Raw genomic sequence first — 15,233 nt, forward strand, 5'->3', positions numbered from 1 at the left:
TTTCCATACATCACAATGATTATGGCCTGAAGAGAACTGTAATAGGTACATGTAGCCTTGAAATTGGCAATCATATCAAACCTCCTTTGTTAATAAGACGGATAACTTGGCCTGACTAAATGTGACATATACTTAGCAACAGTGTTAACATAACAATTAGTTTATTCTGTTTAGTAATTCAATCCATAAATTTTGATCAAGATTCAAATGCATGTACTGCACAAAACAAAAAATAACAAGGGCATACTACATTGATACTTATATTAAAGTTTGTTTTTTTTGTGTACATATTTCTAAATAGCACAAAAATGTTAACACAATTAATTTAAAAAATACAATTTTTGACTTTTTATTCCCTTTAAACAGAGTTGTTTTAATATAAATTGATCCCATTTTCTGTTACTCTGTAATAATTTGGAACTTATTTTATCAACACATATATATACATCTTTTTAGAAATTCATATAAACCCTTGCATAACATAAATGACATGTATAAATATTTGCCTATATAAACACATGAAACATGATAAATATCTAAATAGTTTCAGCAAAGTTTGAAATATTCTTTCAGACACCCAGTAATATTTTAAAAGATAAAGATTCATAAACAACTAAGTTGATATTCTTAAAATTGTCCTCTATCAAAATTGTCATTTTCAACATTGAGGTCTCTCAATTACTAAAGTAACTTCCAAAATATTACCAAAAGTCAAGCATATACATAAAAAACTTAATAGGTATTGAAATGTTCTGTTGTATGAGTCTCCCAAACATGGTTACAGTTTCATGTGTGATTTTCTTTAAGCTCAGTCACCTAAAAAAAATGAAGGAATAGTCAATCTATACATTTATACATCAGTTTTTTGCTTGAAAATGTTTTAAATTAATTGTATTAAATAAGATGAATTTTAATATTATATACATATATTCAAGTACACATATTTGAAGTTTAGTATAATTTTTTAGAAGATTTCACATTCAGGACTTCAAATACATTTGTAGTGAGAGATTAAAACCCTTCTTGCATATCTGGAAAATACACACTTGGTCTCATTAATTTTTATGTGTGTGTCATCAGTGTTTTAATTTGTTCTTAAATTAAGCTGACACTGGTCATATTAAAATGTTTAACAATTCATTTGTTATGCATTCTTATTCTGATTTACATTGTACATTATGTACTGATGTAATGTCTAGTTTATTTACAGGATTTAAGATTTCACATACTTTATCTCATATGGTACTTTATCAAAATATAGATAAACATGTAAAATATGTACTTTAAGAGATACTGGTACTCACTTATGAATTTTCATATTAATGCAGTAGGTTAACTTCAAAATCAAGTTGATCCATTTCTCTAATTATAGGCTCCTCTATATGTAAGTCTGTCATCTGATGTATCTTTTATCTGTTTAAAGAAATAACAGATTATAAGGTGATCAATTATTCTTTGAATTAAATTTGGAAAATTGTATTTAAAATCAAATTAGTTATTGTCTTATCTTAAAGGAAAAGGCCATGTTTATAATTTTTTGTAATTATCTGTTACAAATTAGTTTCAGTTGTTATAAAAAAATAAAATAATTAACTATTTAGCAGTTTTAATTGTTATAGAGGGGTTTTTAATTTTTACATATTTGAATTTCCCGCCTTCACTGGGGGCGGCCATGACCGGTGAACATCTGACGTCAAACAACAAAAATGAAAAAAAGGGGGGGTGCACATATGCCTCCTCTCACCTGATAAAATGTTTTTATTATTAGTATTGACACTCTTATATATAGTCTAGCATGGAAGTAAAATCAAAGATATGAAACTTTGAAATAACTAAACTAATTTATATATATATGTGAAAGAAAAATATGTTTCCATTTATATGTTTTAAAATGCCACATTATTTAAGTGTCCGTACCAAGTCAGGAGCCTCTCTAGTAGTTGACGTTTGTTTGTGTGTTACATATTTGTTATTTTTTATTTTTTTATATAAATAAGGACGTTCGTTTTCTCGATTGAAATGTTTTACATTATCATATCGTGGCCATTTATAGCTGACCGGCTATGCAGTATGGACTTTGCTCATTGTTGAAGGCCGTACAATAACCTACATGTATAGTTGTTTATGTCTGTCATTTTGGTCTCTTGTGGACAGTTGTCTCATTTGCCATCATACCACATCTTCTTTTTTATATTATGTGTACAAAATGTAACTGTAATGAATAACAAGATATTGTAAAATAAAGAACTTTGAACTCTACATGTATATATGTTAAAACCCATAATTACCACAACTAATAAAACTGATTTGACAGTTGTATTTATTAAAATATGATAAAAAGCAAAATATTAATTATAATTGTCTTACTTTTCAGGCAGTCAAGGTTGACAGCCTACAGGCAGTTTGTATGTTGGATGCTGAGAGGAGAAAAACTTGGAAAAGGAAAGAGAGTTGTTATCCCATCGTGTGTGGTGAAATGCATTCGTGAAGCATTTCCAGAGTCAAATGGACATTACACAGGTTTTAGAACAGTATTTGACAATAGTTCACATTTGTTCTAATATATATAATTATGTTTATTATGTACAGTGCTACTGAATTGATTTTTTAATTTCATTTAAAAAATATTTGCTCTAATTTGACTCATTTATTTATTTGTGATTCACATTCAATCACAAACTTTGTTAAATCTTGAAATAAGATTTTGAACTAGTTCAGCCTTTTCCGGTGCTGGTACAGGTGCAATATTGCCCTGATTTTTTGTGTCAATTTTGGGAAAGATCATCTCTGCCTTTTGCAAAACACACATTTTCATCATTGTGTTTACCCACTTATATGTCTTAGTGTTATACACTGGTTTAGCTACCCATTTTGCTGTTATCTTTGAGTACACAGTTTTGTACACTTCATTTCCTTGTGCGTCAATTTTTTTTCCACGGTTTTGTGACATATTGTGGTCAATTACTGCTAGCGATGTTCTAGCATTCATCTGGTCAAAGTCAAATTCTTGTCGCTTTGGAACATATTTTAAAAGCAAGCTATGGTACACCTCCAAATTTCCAGTGTGGCAGAACTCGCTTAAATGTTTAATGTCTTTCCTTAACCGTTTATTAAGGATAACTTCTTTCAAAGCATTGTGTGCTTTCGAATCCTTCACAAGCCACCTTTTTTTTTCAGCTATAGCTGGTGTTATCTCTTCGTGTGCACAGGATGTGACTGCCTTGCCCTCGAATGTGTGAAGGTTTGTCACATGATGAACGATTGAAACCCAGCTTTCCTCTAACCATTCCTTATCCCCGTTGCAATTGCTTGCACACCACCATAGGTGATTGCAAATAGCCTTAATCCATGGTGCAAGGTCTTCAGCTCCCCTCAGTTTGGCTTTTTGTTGGAGTTTTTTGCGTACACTTTTTGCCAAATGCCATACATCAAACTGGTGTTCAGTCTCAGGATATTGTTTGTTCATCACACTTCTTATCTGGACATGTCGATCAGTTGCAAGAACAGTAATTTGAAAACCTTTGTCTAAAAGGTACTCCATACATCGACGGAAACCCTCTACCTCCATCTTAGAGGAACTCCCAGTTTCAGTAACTTTGATAGTGACAAAAGCCAATATGTGTTGTGTTTCAATGTCAAGTAATGAATATGTGCAGTATTTGGCATTGAAACCAGGTGAATCACACCTACCATCTCCTGCAAGCCTTAGTGGTCTATTTGAAGCTTTCACTTTGTCTAATAATTTTCCCTGTATAACCGTCCATGTGTGTGCAATAACTGGCATAATAATTTCTCGTTGTATGGTGTAGTAGGTTGAACTTCCAATAAATTTTAAATTCATGAACTCAGCAAATTGGGCTATGTGTGTGTAGGTTTGACCACATAACATTGTAGCAGCAGTGACTAGTAAGTTGCCAGCTGGCATGTTGCCTATGAGAGGTTGGGATAACCACTTATAGACAAGATGCCCACTGGTACAGAACACAGAAACTCTCATGATGGTACCAGATGAACAATCTTTTTTAGTGTCTGACAAATCTACTGGACAGTTGCACTCATCACATTTAAGCCTAGCAAAGAGTTGATCCAGTTTGGTTTCAAAAACAATAAATTTTCTTTGATTAGTAATGCAAGCTTGAGTATCAGAGGCTGCAGTACTATCATCTGAATCTATGCTCTCATTTCCTTCATTTTCATCAGAATTTTGGATATCACGGTCGATGTCAAAGGTCAAGTCATTCTTATCATCACTGAAAGAATTACTTGCAATTGAGCTGTTGAAAATATCATTCTCTTTTATTGGAGTTGAGATTGAGGACGGAGGTATCTTAGGTATTGGAGTTAATGGCCAAATAGCTAAAGTCTTGTCTGTTGTTTCCATGGTTATATCAGTGTTTACTCCTATTGTACAAGTTGATGGTCCAATTCGCTTGGTGTAGCTGTGATCTGCTGTTAGAATTGATGACTCGATTTTATTTGCTTGCAAACACATCATACATGGATGACCACATGCGTTTCCTGAATATGTGACTGACAAAATGGAAGACGAATTTGGTGGTTCCTGACTGTGCAATTCTACCATGTCTTCTGTTTCAGGGACTTCAATTTGTCCACTGCATTCTCCATGGGGCTCAGAAAAAATGCTCCATAACAAAAAATGCTTGAAATAGTATTTATAATACACAATAGAACCTTTTCCTTGTTTGTCTTTATGACTTATAATATTTAATTAGAATTGTTTCAAAATTGAAACATATTTATTAAAGTTCCCCAAGCTGGATTTTTTTTTATAACATATTTAGATATTCAAATTAATAAGATTTGCCTACAAAATATTTGTAAAATTAATTGGTTGTTTGTTGTTTGCTCAACACCCAGTGGCAAATATTTCATGCATGTTCAGGAGGGTAATAAATAGAGGCCGTCGGGGATGAAGGTCGAGGAAATCAAATCTTTGTACAAAACAATGTACTTTTGCATACCTGATCCTGTAAAGGTAAAGTCTCTGATATGACTGGAGGTGTAGAACATGTTGCCGCTTTTGGGTTTTCAATAGACAGTATAGTCTCTTTCTCGACCTGAAAAAAAATAATGAAATAAAATAAATACACGATGTTTATTGGATATATGTTGTATTTCACCGACCAACCTATCCCCCTCGTGTCCCCTATTTTCTCTATTTGTACTAGTTTTGCATACCTGATTCTGTAAGGTCAAAGTCTCTGAACTGACTGATGGTGTAGAACATGTTGCCGCTTTTCTTTTCTTTTTAAACAGCTTAATCTCTTCTTTGACCTGCAAAAAATAATCAAATAAAATAAATAGACGATATTTATTGAAATTTAGCTTTTATGCCGACCCCAAACACCCCCCTTTTTCTCCCGATATTTTTTCCAAATTTTCACTTGGATAATAGCAGTTTTTAAAACATCTCTTGTTCTCTTCTCTTGTGTAACTGCACCTTCTATTTTATTTAAATAACTAGATAAACGAATATTTTGCATTCCAGTAGCACAGACTAAAACTGGATTTTAGAACCTAATCAATATAAAAGTCAAATAAGACAGCACATACGAGACCAGGTTTCAGGACTTTATTTTTGTTTATTAGTAATTGATATAAGTAGCAATGCATTTATAATAATTGTTTATTATTCCCTGATCTCCGCGATGCATGTTATATTGAGAACTCACCATGATACCATGATATATATTGTTTACAAACACGCGCATACAATGACCTCAAACGACCTGATAATATGATACTATTACTACACACACATCATTACTGCACACGTGGAAATAGTTGAATTTTGCGTATTACGATAAATCGAAGTAAAAGTAATTCTTTTTTTAAATATTCTATTTACTAACCTGTGCACTTCGACGTTTTTGTGTAGATTTGGTCGATCGTTCCTGTGTTTTTCTGGTGTCCATTCCGGTGTTGACAATTGTCGGCACTGCATTTTGACGCAAATATTTTCTTTTTGGTAAGAAGTCCAAAGATTCTTTGACCAGGTTTCTCTCGAATGAATCGGGCGTGAAATGGTCTTCACAAACAACCTTGCTACTGCTAAATTTAAAATTTTCTATTTGCAGTTTACCATTTTTCAAGTTCGAGATCCATTGTTTACAAAGTTTCTTTTTATCTGCACTTTTTGAAGGATCAGGCATAACGAAAAAATTGTTTGTACACTTCCCTTTTTCATTAGTACAATTGAATGCTTGACAAGACGGCATCTTTATTGAAATATTAAGCGAATTGTGTTTAATTATAGCGAAGTAAAAAAATATTTTATTATGTTCATCCGCACTGCTTCAGTACCAAACAGACTGTGTGACGTCATTAGACATTCGGGGCTTATCGGTTTGAAACAATAAACAGCGAGGATGATTGGCACCGAATCTGTCTTTTATTAGAAAAGTACTTACAATGGCGTTTACCATGATATTGTGAAAATGTCAAATTTAATAAACCGTATTTCATTATTAGAAGAGTTAATTTAAAAATCGTTGGGTTATTTACGTTTGGGAAAACACTTTTTATCATATAAACTCAGCTTCAGTAAAACCTGGAGTTTTCCTTTAAGAACCAGTGGAAATATATAATGAGCTGTAAGCATCTTACTACATTAAAACATTCAAAGTTACAAGACTTTTTTGTATGATTAATTCTATTTTTAAATGGACAGGTTAATGTATTAAATGATCTAAATGAACACTTTAAAGCAGAAAGGTAAATTGTGATTAACTTATTACTAAACAACTTTACTTGATATATTTGAGTCAAATTAACCTTATATGTTATGCGCTTCAGGATCACACATGTACATGTACAAATGTATCTAAATTCTAATGACAAGATCTCAAAATGTGCTAATTTTAAAATATTTTTTTCAGTTTTGAACTAAATGTTAAAAGTTTGAAATCCTTGCAATTGTATCATGTATATATCACATGTCTAATTGAGTTTCTAAGGACACGAAGGACAATAAACAACAATTTTATGAAACAAAGGTATTGCTGTCCCAAAAGATCCCATCTAAATAGTGGATTAAGAATCTAATTATCTTAAGATTTGATATACAAGTTTTATTTTTATAAATAAATATATATGTAATCATGATAACCACTTTTCAATATATGTGTGTCTTTCATATGTCATAAAATATAGGTACACTGTATACATGAGTATATGTAGCAATCAAAATTACAGAAAATTTAAATTTGACGTTCCTGATTTTTAACAAATTAAGCTTACTGTTTACATGTATATCTGATATAAACATACATATGACTATCCTGATAACTGTAGGATTGTCTTTACTTTTATAAATTGTGACTTGGATGGAGAGTTGTATCATGATCTATCATTGACACTCATGCCACATCTTTTTATACATTTATCTATTCTACATGTACATGTACATGCAAATGTATTCAGTTGTAGTCGCATTTTGCCTACATGTACATTCATTTTGGCACATGAACATACCTTACAGACATGTACATATTAATGATAAGCATAATAAATAAGGTGACAGACATGTATGGTCTGTTTTGTATTTGGAGGATAGTTGTACATGTGATTTTCTCATTGGCAATCATCATGATCATAACCAAATCTTCTTTTTTTTTGTAACTTTTGAGTCTGATACATGTAGTTTTTTTGGTTTTTTATTTTTATTTTAAATTATTATCCTATTCAAATAATGTTTAAACATGATGAATAAAATTGTATAAAATTGCTTTCAGCACAGATCATACATTTGCAGAGAATAATTTCACATTGTAACTAAAAATATGATGGAATGGGGGGATGTATTAAAATTATTGAACGGGCCACATGATTTATCCGAGAAGTTATTTTAAACTTTCATAATTTAAACTATTACCTGTTCCAACTGGTATAACTGTCGCAAAGAATTCTTTTAAACACTATCACTATCATCTGCTTCAAAGTGATCCGCCTTTCCAGTTTTCAAGATGCACAAAATTATGGCATTTAGATCTTTATAGTTTGCTTTTGGTGTCCATGATATACCATGTACTGTTTTAAGGTGGGAGAAAACTGTATAATTTCCAGCATTTGTCCAGCTGAATCATCAAAAACTTCTCACGAATGGCTTTAAATTCCTCATATTCCACATTTCCAGCAAATAATACAATAATTTCAGTCTTATAAATAATCCTCATTCCCGTACAGATATTGTTACTACCTCTGTCTGGAAGTGATCACCCGTACATGTATGCAACAATCTCCTGGTGAGGGAAATAAGTTTCCCAACACCACAAAGTTATGTACTTTTCTTAAATCTTATCAAAATGTTCAATTATGTATACAAATATACAACAGAAGTTCATTTTTCTGTCAAAACATTAGGTGGCAGAAACCAGTTATTTTACAATAAATCTTTAGAATTTCATGGATTTATGATTTTATTTTCTTGAAAATTCATTCAAGCTAATATACAAATAAAATGTATGGTTTCAAGGAACCAAGATGTGTGCGTGCTTATGTAAATATATAGAAAACCTTTAAATGTGGGTGTCTGTCCAGCATGGAGATTTAAAAATTTATAAATGCATTGTAAATAAGGCAAAAAATGTGATGCTCTGATACCAATCTATTGCTCACCTGCAGAATCCTGCTAAAAGCCGACAAGAATTTTAGGCAAAATTCAAGAGATAAAGGATATTTAGTGAATTAGAGCCTTGTCCGAACCTATCCTTACCATCAAAATCTCAAGATATTTTTGTTTACAAAAAAATGAATATTTTCACTACTTTGATTGGATGCCGTCAAGTGAGGAGACCACAATTTTGACATCTGATTGGACCCATATGTGAAGGAAATCCCCAACCTGTGTATGCAACTACTTACTTGTGTAGTATACTAGCCTAGAATTTACATTCAATTATTTTTTTAGTCCACATGATGCAATTATATACCTCAATGCTTTACTATAACAAAATTTCTGCGTGGGACACATGTTCTGGTACACCAAAACTGGTACCTGCTACCTTTAACCACTCATTGAAAACAATTTATTTACATTTTTTTAGTCTGATTGAGTTCTTGAGTTATTAACCATTAAAAATACATGCATTTCATATGGTTACAGCACAAAAAAAAACATTTATAGGTTTTGTAAGACCAAATTTATTATAGCAATATTTGTGTCTTTTGCCGTCATACTGCTTTGAATGCCAAAAAATTAGAAAAAAATGATTGTGTTCATATTTAATAACTTTTATTGTGTCAGTTTTCTGGTAAAGTGTACAAATTATCCAACAGTGTTTAAAACTACTTTAGTTTATTGTTTCATGCATGATATAAAACCACTTACAACTGATCTCAAGAAGTATTTTCCCATAGTTTGAGGTATGAAATAGTCTCAATTCTTGTCACTTTCATTGTTCTATTGACTGCAGTGCTGAAAAAGGCTTAGTTATGAATAAACTAATATTTTTGGTACATATATTTCACTTTGTAGATCCATGATGCACTTAACTAAGTGTACATTTATTCGCAACCAGTCTCATATCTCTTCTCCACATGAGCTAGCTGTGTAGGCCGCATGTTGAAATTTTAGAATTGCCACACTACTGCTGATGAGAAAAGCCAGTTTTCTTATTTCTGTTATCTGTCCTACTGTATCAACTTTGTAGTAGAGCTATAAAAAAAAGAAGAATTCATATATTCATGGTTAAAAGGTCAATAAATAAGAAAATGTACATATCATATGAAATAAATCATTATAACAGGCAATATACAGTAGAATCAGCTTTTTCTAGTACTATGATGAGGCTTGTTTTACTGTTTTCTCTCTTTGTAATTGCTATTTCTATATAATTTATGACAAAAAACCATAGTGTGGTGAACATAATCATTTCAAAACAAATCAATTGAATGTCATTGTTTGTATTGGAATACAGAGTTATCTGTCTTGATATTTGATAATTCTTAAAATCCATGTAAAAACTATTTGCTTGCAAACAGACCTATACATTGACTATGAATAAAACAAATATAATACCACCCACATGTAGAACTTTTAAAAAGGCACATTTTGTGATATTGTAAAATCATGTTAAGGCTTAAGGTGGCAGAAACCAGTTATTTTACAATAAATCTTTAGAATTTCATGGATTTATGATTTTATTTTCTTGAAAATTCATTCAAGCTAATATACAAATAAAATGTATGGTTTCAAGGAACCAAGATGTGTGCGTGCTTATGTAAATATATAGAAAACCTTTAAATGTGGGTGTCTGTCCAGCATGGAGATTTAAAAATTTATAAATGCATTGTAAATAAGGCAAAAAATGTGATGCTCTGATACCAATCTATTGCTCACCTGCAGAATCCTGCTAAAAGCCGACAAGAATTTTAGGCAAAATTCAAGAGATAAAGGATATTTAGTGAATTAGAGCCTTGTCCGAACCTATCCTTACCATCAAAATCTCAAGATATTTTTGTTTACAAAAAAATGAATATTTTCACTACTTTGATTGGATGCCGTCAAGTGAGGAGACCACAATTTTGACATCTGATTGGACCCATATGTGAAGGAAATCCCCAACCTGTGTATGCAACTACTTACTTGTGTAGTATACTAGCCTAGAATTTACATTCAATTATTTTTTTAGTCCACATGATGCAATTATATACCTCAATGCTTTACTATAACAAAATTTCTGCGTGGGACACATGTTCTGGTACACCAAAACTGGTACCTGCTACCTTACCAGCTGGTTACAACCTTTATCGGTTTTTAAATTGAAGAGCATCACTTTTGGTATGTCTAAACACCAAAAAGACGGAAACAAACTGCTGTTTCCTGACAGTTTACTGCATTAGAACATTTACATATCAACAGATACCAAAGATGTTATTATCATTTCCTGCTGTATTCATGGTCATCTTTTAGAATATATATCAATTGTTATATTGTAGGCTGTTTTTGTTGAGAAATTAATACCCCTGTTTCCCTATATAAGCAGTCAAATTTACTGAAAAATCGTAATTCAATTTTTTATACATAATAACCCAATATGACTTTTTAAAATGTCATTTCCCAACAAAACAAGGTGGATACATTACAAAAACACATTTATCTCAAAAAGGCTGTTGAACAAAATTTCCAAGTTCTGCCTGGTTTTCTCTGGCATTGCCTCTTAATCAACACCTTCATGAAATCAGTAAACGTTGCATAGAGTGACCAACAGATGTCTATAATACTGGTTCAGTGATATGGAACTTCAAGTATTGAATAGAGGTTGACCTTTCTCAAATGATACCAAATTATCTACCATTCAATAAATTTTAACAGTGTATATGATTTTCATTCATATGTATTCGTGATATCTATGGAGCTTTAGGATGCATATATTTTAGCTGTTAACTCATGTCATATGATCTATGTTGTTATGTTAATAAGACATCTATGTAGGATGTAAGTAAATGCCTTCATGTAATCAGTATGCATTGCATCGATTGTCCTACCACTGTCTTAAAGACTATTGCAGTGATCAAGGACTTCAAGAAATGGTAAAAAGGTTGGCCTTTCTCCAATGACACCAACTTGTCTATCACTAAATGAATTGTAAAGGTTCATATGGTTTTTGATTCTTTTCTCGGCAGTATTTGGGCTATTTTTTCCTAATATTTCAATTCAAAACCGGATTTATAGGATCTATTGAAAGAAGAAGATAGTGAGTTTTCTATAATATCAATCTTGTTCAAATGATACATTCCGATTTGCCTTTCCATGTCCTGGTGACTCAATGGTAATCTAGTGTTTCAATTGTTTGCTGATTTTATTAGTTTTTAATTGTTCGTTACTGGATTTTTCAGCATACAGAAACATTGGGAATCTTATGATAAATATCATAGCCATCTATTCATCAATATTACTATAAGATGCGGTACCTCCTTTTATTGGGAAGAAATGAAGTTATTATCATAATGACCAGGTCTAATTTTTTATTTCTAGATATTGTTTTAAACACATTGTATTTTTTACCAAAAAAAGAAACGTAAGTATAAATGCACCGAAGCTCAGATAAATACTTCCGTGCTTATGACGTAAAAAAAATAAGGCTAAATTATCATATGTGCAGTATCATCATTTGGTTTTAGCTAGAATAACGCTAGCCTTGGATTGTTTCCTGTTTGATTTATTTATATTATGAGTCACACATGTATTTAAGAATTGACTACTTCTATCTAATTTCCATCTTTGTGGTTGTTCCAAATACCCTTTCAGATTTAGGTACTGTTGCCTATTCGTTTTTGATGCGTTTTGTTATTTGATTTTGCCATGTGATTATGGACTTTCCGTATTGATTTTCCTCTGAGTTCAGTATTTTTGTGATTTTACTTTTGATTTGTCCTAAATATGCATTGATTCTGAAGGTCATTTTTTTTCTTTCAATTTTTCCAATATTATAAAAAATCATCTCTATCTGCATGGAGATGGTTTTAAAGTTCTGTGAACATATTTGTATCAGCATGCAAGCATTCTTCTGTTTTTACTTTTTATACACCATATATGATATTGTTCTGTACTTGGTCAAACGTCACTGTTACCTTGCTCCATGTTATACAATGTAAGTTATTTGATCATTGCTTACCTTAGTTTTTATTCCGTTTTGAGACTTTTTAATCCGTTTTGTTTAGCAAAAGGTCAGCTAACTTCTTATTCTTTTGTGTAGATTTGTTGAATATGTCTCTTGAATTTTTTAACACCATAGTACAAAACCAATAATGGTACATTTCAATCTATTTCAATAAAAAAAAAATTAAACTGCATTTATTCAATTCAATAATAACTAGGAATGAAATTATGTTTTTCTTGATGCATCTGGATTTTCACAAGAACGGATTAACTTGGTTGTATCAGTACATTTTTTTGTCCACAATAGGCAACATTTTGCAAGAATGCGTTTGATAAGAACAAATAATTGAACGCGTAAATGAAATAATGTTTATTTGCCAATTTTTCAGTAACTACGCGTGGTTTTAATTTCGTAAACTTGAATTGAAAATATTATTCAAATAATGTATAACTGTATGGTTTTAATAATATAAAAGAAAATACAAAAGTGAATCGAAACAGATTAGAAGCTTGATATAGTATTGTTTCTGTGAGGCATGGGTGCTGAAAGAACCGTGTATGGTTATTGATGTTTATGCATACTATGATAGACAATGTAGAATATGTTCTGATATTGGCCTTATATTCTAGAAATATTACAATTTATTTAAAGGTTGTGACCATATCTAAAATCAAGTGATATATCATGGCACGGATGATGTTCAAATTTAAAAGGTTTTTGTTGGCATTTTTTGTCTGCCTCTATTATACAATACATTTAAATTATGACAGAATGATTTTATGATTGAAACGCAGTATATTACTATTACAGTTGTGTATGTTGTTGTGTTTATGCATAGTGTGCGCAGTTTATAAACTCTGATATATACCTAGAAATAGATGTTTTTCTAATGATATCATGTAAAGAACGCATACAATCGTGATTGATTTTGAAAAAAAATAATTATATTAAGAATTTGATATTTATCTTTTTAAAAATTGTTTCTTGAAATAAGAAAAGCATACTAGTATTTGCTATTTATCTTTAGAAGATACATTTCTTTGTTTATGAAAAGCATTTATCTACTGTAAGTTACGACGTATTACGACCACAGTAAGTTATTCAGATAAGATAAATTGTATTGATTAACTAAAAAAACTGAAAACACCAAATGTATAACTTTAAGCGTCCAATTTGCATTTTAGGATTTATCTTATTCAGGATTGCTCAATGCCAATTTAGGTGTGTAAGAATCGAATCACTTCAGGACCGAAAGTGATCTAAAACATTATAGTGTTTCAATGTAAAACAAATGATCGTCTTACTATTGCAAATACTTTTATGACCTTGATTGAAGTTTCATTAATCCTAGATTAGAATCCTAATATAATGTCATCCTTTCAAAAAGCTTACTGTTGTTTCTTTATTATATTCTAAGCCATTCCAAATATACTTCTTTATATTATATAATTTATTTCGAGTCGAATGGAGTAAAAAAGAGATAGCAAACAACAACAAAAAATTTGACTCGCCATCAATCCAGGTTCAACTAAACATTTTTTCTTAAAATGTCTTGCACCAGTTCACGAATATGGCAGATGGTACCAAGAACTTCGTTTCTTTGAATGTTGGCGTTTGTTTTTATTGCACTTTAGTGGTTGTTGTTCTGCTGCTTTCCTCTTCTAGTTGATGTGTTTCCCTCGGTTTAAGTTTGTAACCCGGATTTGTTTTCTCTCAATCCATTAATGAATTTTGAAAAGCGGTCGTCTAGCATATTAATCTATTGCAATAAAAATTCATAATTTCAAATAAAATTTGTAGATTTAGCTAACTAAGTCCTTATATTTGTATAAAATAACATTCGTTTATAGTGGAACATTATTTTAACCATGTATTGCTGCAATCAAAATTTGCTTGCTAGTCCCTCTTTGTGATCACAAATAGATAACTCTGGCTCATTTCCCAATCAATCTATCATGACGGGAAGTGATTTCATGCAATTTTTAATCATAGTCTATTTCAAAAAAGATAAAAAGTTCTTTATATTGGTATGTAAAAATTTTTAACGTTTCAAATTTTTGAAATTATATTCGTACATCAATTGTTTTGATACATCAATAACAAAAACTGAAATATATTGCATTGATTCATTTTGTGATTATTCAAAATTATATCAGAAACCTAAACATAATTATAAAAAAAAATGAACCTGTTAAGGGGAGACAATTCTCGTATAACTTTTTCGAATTGGCACATAATAACACGGAATGTCACTCATCATACAAATGGCACATCCATATAATAAATTATCTGCGCAATCGCGCTCCACCTTCAATGATGATTCTGAATTATAAATATAACCAAAAGTTGTTAATCTATAGATAGTGAAGACTAATGAAAGCTTACCCACTGTAAAAATATTTGTTTGCACTTTTTTAAAACTTCCTCAGGAAAAATTCTCTAACCACTTGACTTTCAGAGCTCAAAATTAACGTTTTTACAGAATATTTGAATAAAGTAGTTACAGATTATTCGCTTCTCAAAGTGTACTTAGACGCAATAAAAATCGTATGCTTGCACAATCTTACCGAAATACGGATTTAATTAAGTCCTAAACATTTTGACATTTCT

The 15,233-nt window shown here is 31.1% G+C and overlaps 1 protein-coding gene and 1 long non-coding RNA gene across 2 annotated transcripts; both read right to left on the reverse strand.

Annotated features, from left to right (window-relative positions):
* Nucleotides 1-361: 361 nt before the first annotated feature.
* LOC134686837 (uncharacterized) lies at nt 362-8,378 on the reverse strand. The gene is made up of 3 exons (XR_010101664.1): nt 7,895-8,378; nt 1,305-1,413; nt 362-816 (listed from the first exon to the last, which is right to left on the reverse strand). It is a non-coding gene; the product is annotated as an uncharacterized LOC134686837 (long non-coding RNA).
* On the reverse strand, nt 4,872-6,239 carry LOC134686359 (THAP domain-containing protein 5-like). The gene is made up of 2 exons (XM_063546033.1): nt 5,874-6,239; nt 4,872-5,295 (listed from the first exon to the last, which is right to left on the reverse strand). The coding sequence occupies exons 1-2, from the start codon at nt 6,237-6,239 to the stop codon at nt 5,050-5,052; spliced, it is 612 nt and encodes a 203-aa protein (XP_063402103.1). The 3' UTR covers nt 4,872-5,049.
* Nucleotides 8,379-15,233: the final 6,855 nt, after the last annotated feature.

This window comes from Mytilus trossulus, chromosome 10 (genome assembly GCF_036588685.1).
Source record: "Mytilus trossulus isolate FHL-02 chromosome 10, PNRI_Mtr1.1.1.hap1, whole genome shotgun sequence".
Classification (NCBI taxonomy): Eukaryota; Metazoa; Mollusca; class Bivalvia; order Mytilida; family Mytilidae; genus Mytilus; species Mytilus trossulus.